Here is a 15,140-nt window from a genome sequence, read left to right as displayed (position 1 = left end):
AGACTATAGACTCTAGGACATATGGCAGGTGTGGTGCTGACTGGTGTGGCCTGACCCCTGGCCCAGGACAAGGAGTTCTTGAGTTTGACCCCTTCTGCTTTGTGACAACCTCAGCTGTTCCTTGCAGGACTGAGGGAAGCCACAGAAACTGCTGGAAGAATAAGAGGTTTAGGCGAAGGTGGTCCTGAGCCCGTCCCCACAGATCCCAGAGGCTACCTTGGTCCCAACACAGGGTGGGCCTGGTGCTTGGCCAGTGGGCAGATGGCCAAATTTCTTGCCTCCACCGCTCGGAGCCAGGGAGCAGCCTGCTCAGCCTTGGTTGCAGCTGGAGATCAGACGATGGCCCTGCGGTGTTCGAGCAAATCCTCACTGGCAGGCCCCAGGCCTGGAGCTGGGCAGCTGGGGCGTCGGGGTGCCAGGCAGCTCTGGTGCTGGCTGGGTCCACTTGAAGTTTCTGAGGGGGCTAGACTGAGCTTGTGAGCACAACCCAGTGTGTCTGAGCAGGGGCTCCAGGCTGCTCTGTCCAGATGTGGGTCCAGCCATGACACCTGTTTGCCTTGGCTGTGGGACAAGTGACCCCAAGCTTCCCTGAGCTGCCTCAGGTGCCCTGCATGAGAGAGAAGCAAAAGCAGAAAACCCCAGAGGACCTGCTTCCTGACCAGCTCCCAACTGGCTTCCATACGCTCTGCTCAGCGCTCACCCCACACCCAGCAGCTCCGTAAGGAGTGGGGTAAGATTGGGGTAGCTTGAGAGCCAACTGTTGGCCTGGTGTCCTGGTGTCTGTGTGGGGCCTTGGCTGCATGAGCCACTGGCCCTGGCCACTGCTCTGTCCTTGGCCCCACAGCCACTGCAGCCCCCAACCCCCCAAGTGCCTTTTGTGGAGCAGGTGAGCCACTCCCTGCGGGCCTTTGTTCATATGTGGGGCATAGACTAAGTCACCCCATGGACTCCATAACCTTTGCCCAGGCCCTCTGGGTGTGGCTTAATGGGGCCAGGAGGCTGTGTTGGAAATTTTTAATCCAGGTGTGGCTGACCAGGAGCCGAGAGTTTGGAGCCGCGTGTGGAAACTAGGCAGGACTTTTCCTCTGATGTCCCCCTCTCACTTCCTCTGTGCTCCCTTGCTCCTGCCCATTCCCCTCCACCCTGCTTGCTCCCCAGGCTGGAGGGCTGTCCCAGGGCACCTGAGGCCAGGGCAGCCCAGGCCAAGGCAGCCCAGACCAGGCGTTTCTTTGGGCTGAGGCCTGGCCTGAACACCTCCCCCCAGGCCCAGGCACCTAGGACATAAACACCTCTCTCACAGGGCCATTCAGCGCTAGCAACGACCCCTCTCTAGGCAGGGACACTAGGCTACTCCTGGGACGGCCTCAAGCTCTAGGCAGGAGAAGGTAAATGACTGTCACATGCGATGGATGTCTGTGCGAGCCTCCAGCAAGGGCTGCTTGTCATCTCTGAGCACTGGCCGAGGGCCAGGAGGTGGTTGCTCCATACCCATTGCTGCCAGAGCACCCAGCCTTTCAGAGCGAGAAGCCTGTGCGAGGGGAGGCCAGGGGGTGAGAGAGCAGGGCCTGGAGGGAGGCTGTCCTCAACTCTCACTTTGGCTCCTTGAAGGCAAGCCCCGTTCCTCCTCCGAGAACTGGGAACAGCATACTTCCTGCCTCCAGGGTTATTATGAATTAAACGTGCTGAGGCCACGCTTGCACGTTGCAGGGGTTAAGGTTGGGCCTGAAGGGTGTGCACCTGGCTCTGACACTTAACACCTGCCACAGCTGGGGTGGGCGTGTCCTGGGCTTCTTGGAGTAACAGCACTGGCCCATGTGGCTGGACTGCAGTGGGCGGGGCAGGGCAGGGCAGCTGTCACAGGGGGCCTGCGGCGACCAGATCTCAGAGGGCCTGTGGGTCACATATGGCAAGGGTGGTGGGAGCCCCCAGGTTTCGACGATTGTGATGACTTGTGGTGTCAAGAAGTCACTCTGGCCTCTGTGGGAAAAGGGCTAGAGGGGAGAGGGAAGCAGGGGACCCATCGAGGTGTGTGGCCTGGGCTGTGGTGGGAGGGGTGGGTAGCTGGCGCTGTACTGTATTTTGAGGAGAGCATGATGGGTGGGGAGGGGCCTAGGGTGGGTATGAGAGAACAAGGAATCAAAGATGCTGAGGTTTCAGGCAAGAGGGCAAGCGCTTGTTTGCTGAGACGGGGAAGGGGGAGGAGTGAGACAGGGTCCAGCCCCGCTTTAAGCCCAGGAGACGCCCAGGGTCTGGCACTTGGGGGGAGGGTGCACCATCAGTGCAGATGGGTACAGATGGCGGGAGGTCAGCCAGGCAGTGAGGGGGTGAGAGGAGCCCCTCCTATGTTGGCAGGAGAGTGATGTGAGAACTGAGAGGGAACCATCACTGACTTGGCAACGTGGAGGTTGTTGCTGACTTGGAGAACTGCTGTTTCAGTAGAGGCAAGACTGATTAGAAGAGGGTTCTGGAAAGGGAACAGAAAGAAGGCTTGGCAGCTGGAGGGGGATAATGAAGGGGTGAAGGAGGGTTTTCCAAAGGTGGGAGAGCAATGCATACGCACAGGGTCATGACCTGGTAATGACTATGGAACTGCAGAGATGTACGTCAAATGTGCACATCCAGGAGGGCTGGGGTCAAGGGCAGAGGGCTGTCTGCCTGCCTGAGCACAGGTGAGCAGTGCAAATTCTGCGGCCGCGGTGGGTGGTGCACCAGCTGCTCAGATGCTTCCCAAAGCCCTACTCCCAGCTGGGGCAGGGATGGAAGGGAAGTACTTTTCCCAAAATTTTCTTCTTCCTTCCCCTGGCTAAAGGTCACAATCTCTCCCTGAACCTTTGGACAGTTTGTCTTTTTTGACTACAGCATGTTAAGGCCTGTTGGTTTCTTAACATCTGCCTGGTGGTAAACTTTATTACAGACGTGGAACACCTCTCCCCACAGGTAGGCATGTCAGGGCCTCAGTCGGTGAATGCCTGGAGTCTCGTGCACAGGCAGGCAAGGCTTCCCCCTACCGGCCTGGGCTCCACGCAAGCCCAGACCAGACCGCCCAAAAAGGCCAACGCGTGAAAGCTCCGGGGCTCTTCTCACCTTGTGCCAAATTCGGAAATGTGCTCACTGGACAAAGCCTTGACCTTTGCACACAAGGCAACTGGGCACTAGATCTTAAAAGTGGCCTCTATTTTGTGTTAGGCTGTTGACCCAATCTTAAAATGTCAACTCTGAAACATTGAGAAAGTGCCGATATCACTGAGCAGGAGGAATAAACACTCTTGAGCTTTCGCCCAGGCGGACCTTCCTGAAGTGCGTGCAGCCTCCGAGTACCCACCACCAGGCTACGCCACAGCCGAAGTGCGGCACTCAGAGGTGCATGCAGAGCGAAGGGGCTTTGGTGGGCGTCACGCCACAACAGGCCCTCCAACATAGCCGCCCTCACTGCAAACCACAGACCTGGGCCGCCACATCCCCTCGGTAAGGTTTAGGATCAAAGTGACATGCCAACCCCTTTCTGTGCCAGCAGCGACAGACAGTGCTGTCTCGCGCTGTTTTCACGTCATGACCATTTCAGGTTCTCCCTCCCGTGACATGGGAGTGAGGCTTCATCTGGACCACACCCCGCTCCCCCAAGGGGCAGAGGCCCACTCCAAGTACACGCACGACGACTGCGGAACAGAGGCCCAGAAGGATGATTGTTTATAAACATTTGGAATTTTATTTAAAAAAAAAAAAAGAAAGAAACAGAAACATCACAACCATGAACATTGTTACAGTTAGTTAGCGGCCCTCTTGGTTCTCCACAATGATACTGAGCATGCTCACAAGGGGTTCCCATTGTTTAGTCTTAGTTATAACAACCATCTTTAGAAGAAAAAAAACTCAGCACACTACCATTTAACTTGTTTTAATGTTTCTTCACAAATGGTGAAAAATACTAAAGTACAGACAAGGAATAATCATAATGTTGTGACCAACATTATAAATATGGAATTATAAATTTAAAACATTTTCTGGTTTAAAAAATAAATCTGGTAGTCAATGCAGCTCTGCGGCGTCTCTGCATCTAGTAGGGCCGGTCTCTGCGCTCCTGACGGTGTTCACCTCTGCAACGCAGAACAGAGAGGGGCCCCGGGCAGGGTTAAAGCCGAAAACGCAAAGGGGCTGCACCCTGTGCCCAGCAGCCCACAGCTGGTTTTCACCATCACATACTTATCCATTTTTCCAGGTCCTCCACGCCCTCCTCTTCTTCCTCCCATCTGTTCCATCAAAGGTCCAGGAGGACCTCCAGGGCCACCTCGTCTTCCTCCACCAAAGCCACCTCGGTCCATGCCTCGGCCACCACGGAAGCCACCTCTGTCTCCACCACGGCCACCTCTGAACATGCCGCCAGGACCACCACGGTCCATGAGGCCACCTCTTCCTCCCCGCATGCCACCAGGGCCACCTCTGCCACGGTCACCACCTAAGGTAAGGGAAAGGACAGGAGAGAACAGATCAGTGGCTCCACAGAATGGGTGGGTGCAAAGGTTCTGTAGACACGCCCCAGAGGCAGCTTAGGGTCTGCTCTGTTCTCTCTGAGCAGAAACAAAGCAGATCCTTCACCTGATCTGAACCTGTGGGTCGGGCACTATTTCAGCGATGATGGAATTTAAGGAGCTGCAGGAGACAGAGCCACACTCACTGAAACCACCGACCTGGTTTTTAGTAGTGGGCAGCTGCAGTTTACCACACCCACCAAGTTAACAAGAGGTTAAGTACCGAGAAGTGGAGGATGCGCTCCCCAAACCTGTACCTACCTGGAGGTGGGAAGGGTGGTGGGAGGAAGCCTTCAGGCTTCGGAGCCTTACACTGGTTGCATTCTGTTCTCCAGGCAAAGTTCTGGTTTCCACACCCCCTGCATACAATTTTATCACAACAGAAATCACCAGTTAATTGAACTAAAAGGTGTAACAAGCACAGGCGACAGGAAGCAGGCACACACTGCACTACACCACCATAAACAGAGGGTCCTGGTCGGATACCATTAAGAGGACCTGGCCACAGAAAATGGACCACAGCCTCAGGGAGCAATGTACCCACAGGACTGGTGTTTGTTCCGGCAAGATGTCTGTACGACCACATACACGTGGACAATAGAGTCCAGTGGAACTGTGACCTTTAGAAGGTTCTGAAGCAGCTGGAGAAGGATGGATTAGGCCGCCCCACACCCAACAGACCAATGGGTCATCATTATGCTCCCCGAGACAGAGAAAACCCACCACTCCTCCTCTTCAGAATGGGAAGGGGGCAAGATGTAGAGTGACTCACTCGCAGGTCACCAATTTCCCAAGAGAAGTACATACGGATTGGGGCACTGCCAGTCTCCTGCTCGGTGCTGTACATTTCCTCCTCCAGATGGGTTCCCTCGGGAACCCCGGGGTCCTCTTGGGGGAAAGCCTCCTCTGTCTCCTCCACGGCCTCCCATGCGACCCATGGGTCCCCCTGGACCTCCTGGGCCCCCTGGACCTGCAGTAAGAAAGAACCACCGCCTCTTTATAGCACCAGATTTGCCGTAGTGGCATATATCACTGAGAGAATTTAGAGACCACAGCTGTCATCACCCCTTCACCTGCCCCACACTTTCCCATGGGCCCAAGCACCTACCCCTGCGATCTGCAGCTGCCCCTTGAACAGCATGCATTGGAACCATGTGCCTGGGAACACACAGATCACTGACAGCGCGGTAGGTCCAACCCCATGCTGTCCAAGGGTCACCGGCACTGCAGTCAGTCCCCACAGCTGTCGTGCGAGGGCAGGTGTTTCACACGGGTGGAAAGACCAGAGAGGCACATGTGCAACAGCCCCAGGGCTGACACCCAGGCAGAGTGTTCCACCAGGAGCCCAGTCTCCCTGACCAATCGGACCATGTTCTGTACTTCCTTTTACCCCCACAAACTTTCACTGTCCGCATTTGGTGCTCTAGTACTGATTCTGCATCCCTTCTCAGTATTTCTAATTGGACTGTCTTCACTCTGGACATCAAGTTTCTCAAAGACAAGTGCACTGAAAGACTTTCAAATCAGGATAAAAAGAGCTCAGAGCAGGTGTCCAGCAAATACCTCCACGGAGCGGCGGTGGCATCCCCCTGCCCTCTCGGGGCGGCATCCCCCCCCGCATGCTGTTCATCGGAGGCTTCTTCCGAGCAAGAGAAACTTTCAGTTTGCTTCCTTGGAAATCTTTCCCTGGAACAAGATGAAAGAACATCAATTACTCCCAACCCCCAACTCTTCCCTTCATGAGGGGCTCAGCAAAGCTAGGGCACCTCTTTTCACCAACCCCATTGCTCTACCGCACCAGAGCGCCCCACCCATAGTCTCTCTCAGAGCTTTCCTGGAAAGGCCAGATAAAGCCTTTTGAACATATTTAAAACCTCTCTACCCTAGAGAGGAAAGTGAGCTGGGGGTGGGGTGTGAAGTGTGCACTGACACTTTTGTCCAGAACAGGGTAATGAGAAGCTGGGATAGGGAGGACATGTGGAGAGGAGAGGAGAGCTGGGGCCTGTCCTCTGGCACTTTCCTGTTGGCTTTGTCTGCAGTGAAACTCCAGGATCAATGCTAAGGCCATTCTATGTACTTAACCCAAATGTATAGTGGCTAAAATGTCTGTGTGGTTTTCTGTACCTTCTCCTACCTCTCCTTAGAAAACCACTTCAGAGAACAATGCTCTAATAGCATTAAATGTTAGTAAAATCCTCTTTACTTGAAAGCTGACACATGCGACATTTGCTACAAGGCCCTCCAGGTACCCCAAAGCAGGCAGGTAAGGATGCCAGGGCCCACCCTTGTTGACACTAGGGCTCCTACCGTCAAACCACTCCACGGCGGCCTTGGCAGTTGACGGATCTTCATAGGACACTGTAGCATCACCTTTGGGTTTTCCTGTTTCCTTGTCCAAGTAGATATGGATCATGGGTTGTCCGGTTCTCTTGTTCATCTAAGGCATAAAATTACATAGTTATTAAGCTGTGATCAGAATATACTAGATTTTTTGGGAGGGAAAAAAAAAGTCCACATGAAATTCAGAGAATCTCTCAAACTGTCAAAAAAGCAGCAATTTTAAACAGACACACACACATTCAGTGAGATGTTAATTTATCTGAATAGTGGAATTATGATTGGCTTATTTCCTGAATTGCTACATGCTTAAATGAGTTTTCCTGCTTAGATGTGTTTTGTCGTAAGAACCAAAATATGCAGAAGAGTCCCAAGTGTATAAGTGAGCAGTATAGGCCTCCCTCCTTCCCCAGCCAGCCTCTCTTGGCACCCTTGAACCTGTCCCATGCTCTGTGCCCACACTACAGGCACCCAGTGAGAGCAGCTGTCCCTTAGGCACTCCCCTCAGGCACTCAGGTGGTTAGGCACTGATACCATCGCATAAAACACGATTTGCACAAAGTAAAAATAACCTTCAGACTATTAAGTACAGGACACAGGGCTGTGCGTGTGCTGAAAGGATTCTTAAGGAAGTCCAACAAAACTAGTTCTTTCCTCCAGAGCTAGAACAGATGACTAGTTTCTCAGCCGACCGCCAGATGCAGTTGGCTTGAATTCAGGAGCCACATCATTCAAGAATATGGCTTCATGCATGCGTTTCTGCATTAAATGCACATTCAATCCAAGTGTAATCTATAATTTGTTTATGTATCTAGTGACACCTGAGAGTCTGATTATAGGGCTTAAAAAAGTGGGTGGGAAATGGCTATATTATATGTAACTGACACCTATGCTTTCCTAAGGGACATACACATAAAGACCGAAAGAGTGGTATGAATGATGAGGTATGTATTTTTTAATCTCCTTTACAAGACATAGAAACATACAATGTTCATGAGAAAAAAGACCACTCAGTATTATAAAAATGTCAATTCTCAAATCGTTTTATAGATTCAATAATACCTAATTGGGATTTTTAAGGAACTTCATAAACTGATTCCAAAGTGTATAGAGAAGAGCAAGGAATAAATAGCAAAATATTCCTGAAGAAAAAGAGCAAAACAGAGTATTTGCTTTATCAGATAACCAAGATGCAGCATAAAGACACAGTGATTAACTGTTGTTATTGACACACAAGACAGACAAGAAGCAGAGCTGGGGGTGGGTAGGACTTTCTCCGCCACAGATACCACACTATACACCTCTGGGGAAAGGGGAGAGCTTTCAATAAATGCTGCCAGAACAAGAGGTCTTGCAAATAGAAAAAACAAAGACATGTACTGATAAGGAAAAGAATGATAAAGTTCAATTAACTTAAAATTAAGAATTTCTGTTCATCAAAAGAAAATGAATGAAGAAGTGAGACAAACTGGGCGAACGTATCTGCAGCCCAGACCAGGATCAGCACTCAGACAGTATCAACGTAAGTGGCTGGCCAAAACATCCAATATGTCTTTTCCTAGACAATATAAAGGACATTTTTTTTCATCAGTAACTATTGATTTGGACATTTTCAGTATGTCCGCTATCTGCTGGTATTGGCTGCTAGCGGGTAGAGCCCAGGAATGCTGCTACACATCTTTCAATGCACATCAAAGAATAATTTGGTCCAAATGTCAACAGTACCAAGAAACTTCACAAACCACTTCTGACACATTCAGTCACAGCACCTTTTCCATTCAGTGCACAAATCTTTTTTTCTGCATTTCAGTTGCATTTTTACCTTTCTCAAAACAATAAAGCACAGCACACCAAAAAATGTTGTGTATCTCCTTCCATCTTCAATATTAATATGGCTGCACAAAAATTCACCAAATTTTTTAAAAAAGCATGTTTATATGACCGCTGTCACCATACAATCCAACAAAACTATTTCAAATGGGGTTAAAGACAACAAGCACTACTTGAGCTATTGTATGGAAAAAATGTAACGGACCTGTTGGCCAACCCAGTATGAGGAAAGACCCCCCCAAACTGGAATTTACTTATAAAAAATCTTGCATTGATTCTTATATGCTTAAACTTCTGTCTCCTCCAAATACTCTCCATTTGATGCAATATATCTATCGAGATATTTCCTCACTGCTCAAAACAGTTTTTTAACTCATCAATTTTGAGTGCTTCTGCCATTTTGTTTCACCTCTTCAACTTGGGCAAAACGTTCCCCTTTGAGGACTTTTTTTTCATCCGGGGAAACAAAAAAGTTGCTTGGGGTGAGATGTGGTAAATAGAAGGTCACACCATTTTGGGTCAAAAACTGCCAAACACTCGGTATGGTGTGGGCAGGTATGCTTGTAAATTACCCATCATGAAAGGGGCAAATGCATTAAGAGTCTAAGAAAAAACACTGAAGCCAAATGCAGCCTCTTACAACCCCAGGTGGCACACTGATACAGATGGGTTCCTGGAACACTCACCTAGCGGGGAAGCCTACACTGCAAGGGGCCCGCCTTCGTAAATCAACAAATGACAAATAACCCAATGAAAAATGAGTATAATACACAAACACGCATTTTACAGAAGATGGTATGCAGCTATAACACAATAAGCAATCAGGGAAAAAGCAAAATGAAAAATCCCATTTCCATTTTCTTCTGCCAAATTAGCAAAAGTTGGAAGACATGATTCCTAGTAGTGATGAGGATGTGGAAAATGTGGTATCAGTAATACACGCTCACCCAACTGAACATGAGGTCGACAAAAGACAACACTCTGCCTCCTCATTCCTCCTCTTTCTACAGATGACACGAGAATCAACTGTGAATAACAAGAACGGACTGTACACTCAACAGAGAAACCAGTGCCCCGTGCCCCAGGAGGTATGTACAAGAACATTCACTGCAGAGTGCCTTATATACTACAAACCTAGAAACCACCCAACTGTTTTTAAAAGAATGTATGAATGAGTTGTGGTGTGTTTATAAATGATACAAGATTCCTAAACTTCTGAGCTTCTGATCTAGGAACCCCACCTTCCTGTCTCAAAATCCCAGCTTCTCAGTCTTCCCCATCTAACCACCCCAACTCCACTCCAGTAGCTCAGACCAAAGCTTTACAGCCACACCAGCTTCCCTCAGTTTGCGAGGCAAGCTCCTGCCCAAGGACCTCTGCTTTGCTTTCCATTTTTTCTGAAATACTGTCTCCACTATGAGCTTTATGGATGGTTATTCCTTTTAAACTGTGTTCCCTGCTATACATACACTCTAATAGTACTGCCTTATGACTGAGTTATCAAGTATGCCTAAACCATGTTTATTTAGCACTTATTTTTATTTTTTAAATTGCCTTTTGTCCTAACTGGTGTGGCTCAGTGGGTTGGGCATCATCCTGCAAACAGAAAGGTCGCCAGTTCGATTACCAGTCAGGGCACATGCATGGCTGCAGGTGTGCGAGAAGCAACTGATCGATGTTTCTCTCCCCCCCCCTAAAAAGAAATAAAATCCTTTAAAAAATGGCTTTTCAGGGCGTGTTAAGGAGTAAACTGTAATACGCCCAGAAAGAAAAGGTCAGGCAACTTCAGAAACTACTCTTAACATCAATTCAGTATCTTTGAAATGTTCTGTGGCTCGAGGATCTGCCAGGTTGCATGGTTATCCTGTGACTTACCTTAACAACTCCACACTGCTTGAAGAAGTCTGCCAGATCATCTAGAGTCACATTGTCATTTAATCCTTGTACATAAATTGCACTGTTGTCAGAATCTTCATCTGGATCAACAGGTGGGCCTTTCAGAAAAAAGAAGACAGAAGGCAGATTACTGTCATGTATGTATAGGGGCTTATTAGCCAACTGGTCCCTACTGGCCACTGGTATCCATCATAAACTAAGAGAACTACCAACCACATTAACAAGAAAGCCATGGAACTTCTGGGTTTACATTAAAAAGGCTTTTTTGGGGTATGTTAAAGAACATAATATGAGTAGATGCTTTTGATAAAGGAAGCCCCAAACTGCCCGTAACAGCAAGAATCTGTCAGACTGCTAAACTAACTCACTCACTCTCTCTCTCTCACACACACACACACTCTATTTTTATTTTATTTTTTTTAAAGATTTTATTTACTTAATTAGAGAGAGAGAGGAAGGGAGGGAGGGAGAAGAGGAAGTGAAACAGCAATGTGCGAGAGATACATGGATCAGCTGCCTCTCACACCCCCCCAAGCAGGGACCTAGGCCCACAACCCAGGCATGTGCCCTGATTGGGAATTGAACTGTCGACTCTTAGATTCACAGGCCAGCATGCAATCCACTGAGTCACAGCAGCCAGGGCAGTGTGCTATATTCATTTATAAAGCCCAATATAAAATATAAGAATTCAAAATTACCTAGATCAAGATCCGGTCCTTCGTCCATGGGTCCTGCCAACCAGGAAAGATCATATGAAATATTATTAGTGCACGTCTTGCAAGCTACAAACCTTACAAACACACATAACTATCTACTACACCACCATTTGATGGGGCTTCATTAAATTCAAAATGACCCGCACTGCTGTCATAAATGGAGCAGCGCCCCTTTAGCATTTGTGAAAGGTTTGCTAGGGTTTGTTTTTTCTTTGCTGGTTTGCTTTTAACCATTAACCAAATACACTCTCAATGCTTATGTGCCAAATTAGTGTTAAGTTTAAGACAAAATTTTTCCTCCAAATAAACCAAATTTTAAAAGTGTATTCTCCCCCATATTACAGAAGCAGTTGCTCAATACTTCAAGTTACCCTTTGTTTTGTAACCAAGGTTAACCGTATTACCCCTAAGACAATGCCGGCAGTACCCATTAGTTTCTTTTGTATAGGTCATCTTTAAACCGCTTATGAAACTAATAAAAAATTATAGTTTTCTAAAAACTGACTGTATTTTTTTAAAACACTATCCATGGTAATACTCAAAAACTTACCACCAGGCTTATTGAAGCCACCTCGCTCTCCAGCGCTGCTGGGGGGATAAACGAAGAAATGAAGGCCTTTCCCTTTAAAAGCCAGTACCGCTCTGAGCCTTGGGGGGGCTCGTGGGGAAGAAGGGCACTGGCTAAACACATCTCCAAACAATGCATCTCTCTCATCTTGTCACTATGCCTTTCTTCAGGGCAGCTTGCTCAAATTTCCTTTATATACAACCTTGCTTGTCTGATTGTACACACCAGTGTGGTTGGTTCCTTTCATTTCGGGGGGCTGGTATTAATAGTGCAATACTTGGCAAATGAGGGGGAAAAATAGATCCCAAACACCCACCCCATCAGCTGAAAAACAGAAAGAGCTTAGTGAAGAGAGGAACAGGAAGCTGGGGCAACTGCTGTAATGAACTTTTCAATGTTCATAAAGGTGCACCCTCAACCTCTCCCAGGGGAGAGCCAATTGAGACCCTGGCTTCCTAACAAGTCACAGTGTAGTAAAAGCAGGAGACAACAACATTGAATGCCAACAACACACACCAGAGGACGCATCCAGCCAATCTTCAGCATAAAGCCATACATTTCAGGGCACGAGTGAATTTAACAATCGCTGTGAAAGGAGAATTTACAACCAATACCAAAGCTCAATGGACTGGGGGTGCAACTTTATAGACATCAGTTGAGAACAGTAACAGTGGCAGGATAAGTCACTGCCTTATGTACTTTAAAGGGGAAGGGAATACAAATTGGGTCTTTTTTCTTTGTAAAATTAAATAAAGGCAGCTCCTCAGTGGGAGGCCCTCAGCTTTTTCTAACCAGTATTGCACCTTTAATACCTGAATATACAATTTCAAGCTGTTGCATGCAGCTTTGTCTCCTTTTTTTAAAAAAGTACACACCATAAAATGTTTTCTCTCTTTAAACACAAAAGTTTACACTTTAATGTTACACAATTCTAGAGTATTATTATACCTCCTCTGGTTAATTACCAAACAACAAGTATGCAGTTACCAAAGTTACAGAAGGATTCCATTTATACAATGAATACATTTTGTTAAAAATATTCTATGTATATTTTTCCTCTCCATATGGACACCGTGTCTAGTCCCACTTTTCATTATGCTGCCGGCTGAGTACTGAGTACGGGTACTTTTTAAGTATTGGTGTATACAAGGCTCTCACTTTGTAACCTGTAGCATATAAATGCGACAAAGCATGTTAAAAAGTTTTCCACGTTTAACAGCCAATGAAAATATCAAAATACTGAGGCAATGAAAAAGGGCATGTTAACAACATTGAGTGCCTTACCTGCAGAAGACACTGAAAACCATCACCACACCACAATAAAAAAGAGGGGAGGGGAAATGCCCCTGTCCTGTCCCCAAAGGATCCAACTGACTACTTCAGTCTGTTGAAAAACCTATGGGGAAAGCCATGGTTCTTTTCTATGGCTCCAGGAGAGACTTCTCATCCAGAGAGAGAGGACCCCTCTGCTAGCAATGTCTAGCAAAATTAAAATGATTACTTCTGAAGTATTAAAATGAATAAATTTGAAATTGGTTTTGCAATAGAAAAACACTGAGACTTCTAGGTGATTAGAAACGTGATGATAGTAATTTCAAGTGTCTATTTCTATTTTAAAACATCCATAAAGAAGTGAAACCTTTATAATGGAATGACATTTTCCAAATCAGAAGACTGATTTTACTTTATACCAAATTATTCATAATTTTTTCATGTTGTAAAATGATTGTTTCTTCCAATAAAGATTTCACCCAATAATTTTAAGTTATGCAGAATATTCAAAACAGTATTTTCAATCAGTATCTTTCAATGAACAGATTTGCTAATACAAAATTAAAGACCAATTTTTTAATCTATTTAATTTTGAAGTCCACTTCTTATAAAAAAAGAAATCTTATTTAAAAATTTTTCTTGAATCAACAGTGACACCAAACCCAATTTATACTTAATATAACATTCTGCATAACTTTTTTTTTTTTTTTTACCAGTTTGTATCGGGACAGAACACACACAGAACTACACCTTCTGGATTATGTTAACCACCAACATTATACCTCACCTTCATCAAAGTACAGATATCAGAAAGGGGAGAGGGGATGGGGAAAGGGAGGGGGAGGGCAGGCACAGATAGCAGGGTTATGCTACTGATCTAAACCAAGTTTTCTAAACCAGATTGTGCCATCAACCAAAATGGCCAAACCGATTTAGACTTCTTAAAATCTCCAATAAGGAGTAATCCTATAATTAATTATATACATTACTCTGCAAAAAGCTAATGGGTTTTTCTGTGTATCAAGCGCACCTCAGGCCATAGTTCAAGGGCTATGGGACCAAGATCTTCACCATTAAGTTCAACAGTTCCAAGTACAAACAGAAGTTGGGGACAAACATTGCGGAAAACAGCTGCATTCCTTCTCTGTAGTATATACACCGGGTATTTCAAGACAACCATTCAGAGACAATTAGTTAAAAACCTAAATTGTTAGAAGGGTTGTGTGTGTTCCATCCCAAGTTTATTACCCTTGGAGGCTTATGACCTCTGGAAACCATGAAGGGAACTGAAAGCTCTAATGTCGAAACCATTCTTTGTTCTCCCCAACCCAACCAAGTTGCTTGGCAGGGAAAAAAAGCAAACTGCCACTTAATCTGTGCCATAAAGATGACATTTCCATGTTTTAGAAGATGGCTTGGGCTCAACAGATTGTCCATGGAAATGTAGAAATAAATTTCTTATGTCTTTCAGTCCCTTCTTTCCATTGAAAATCCTATGGATGAAACAAAATTAGGTAAAAGGAGAAAAGGTTTGCTCTTACCCCATTCCACCGCGTCCTCCTCCCCGCCCACCTCTGCTCATGCCTCCACGATCAAATCCCCCTCTTCCCCTGCCCCGGTTATCAGGGCCACTCATGCTCCGGTTCTCTCCTGGTCCGGAAAATCCTCCAGACTCCTGCCCATAAACACCCATGCTACTGGGGTGGTCCTGTCGGAATGAACCTGAGGAAAGAGTCACATCTGTAAGCCACGGACCAGCATTTATACTACTGCCTGTTGTACGCTCTCCTGGAATCACAGAATTCTCAAGTGCAAGGCACTAACCAAGCAAGGCACCATCCTCTTTATACTTGATAAAGCACCCCTAATCATAGGCTCTTTTAAATTTAACAAAAACTGCTGGTTCATCAAGGCTGAAGTAATCTTATATAGTTAGCCTAGAATAAAGCACTCCCAAACTAACAAAAAAAAAAAACAAAAAAACAAAAAAAAAAA

At 46.6% G+C, this 15,140-nt stretch overlaps 1 protein-coding gene across 2 annotated transcripts in view; it reads right to left on the bottom strand.

Annotated features, from left to right (window-relative positions):
- Positions 1 to 3,680: 3,680 nt before the first annotated feature.
- EWSR1 (EWS RNA binding protein 1) overlaps positions 3,681 to 15,140 on the bottom strand; it is a 26,770-nt gene continuing 15,310 nt past the window's right edge. The window contains exons 8-17 of one of the 2 annotated variants that reach the window (XM_028527470.2): positions 14,687 to 14,867; positions 11,856 to 11,890; positions 11,288 to 11,320; positions 10,569 to 10,687; positions 6,834 to 6,963; positions 6,090 to 6,212; positions 5,334 to 5,496; positions 4,788 to 4,885; positions 4,201 to 4,453; positions 3,681 to 4,094 (exon numbers count right to left, since the gene is read on the bottom strand). In XM_028527470.2, coding sequence (XP_028383271.1) covers positions 4,055 to 4,094; positions 4,201 to 4,453; positions 4,788 to 4,885; positions 5,334 to 5,496; positions 6,090 to 6,212; positions 6,834 to 6,963; positions 10,569 to 10,687; positions 11,288 to 11,320; positions 11,856 to 11,890; positions 14,687 to 14,867 — 1,175 coding nt within the window. In that variant the 3' untranslated portion in view covers positions 3,681 to 4,054. Of the gene's footprint in view, positions 4,095 to 4,200; positions 4,454 to 4,787; positions 4,886 to 5,333; positions 5,497 to 6,089; positions 6,213 to 6,833; positions 6,964 to 10,568; positions 10,688 to 11,287; positions 11,321 to 11,855; positions 11,894 to 14,686; positions 14,868 to 15,140 lie in introns of both variants that reach the window. The other variant, XM_028527469.2, reaches the window with a different exon arrangement.

The sequence above is a fragment of the Phyllostomus discolor genome, chromosome 13, assembly GCF_004126475.2.
Source record: "Phyllostomus discolor isolate MPI-MPIP mPhyDis1 chromosome 13, mPhyDis1.pri.v3, whole genome shotgun sequence".
NCBI classification, from domain to species: Eukaryota; Metazoa; Chordata; class Mammalia; order Chiroptera; family Phyllostomidae; genus Phyllostomus; species Phyllostomus discolor.
Note: the sequence above shows the minus strand (reverse complement) of the source record. Positions and strands in the feature narration are given on the sequence as shown.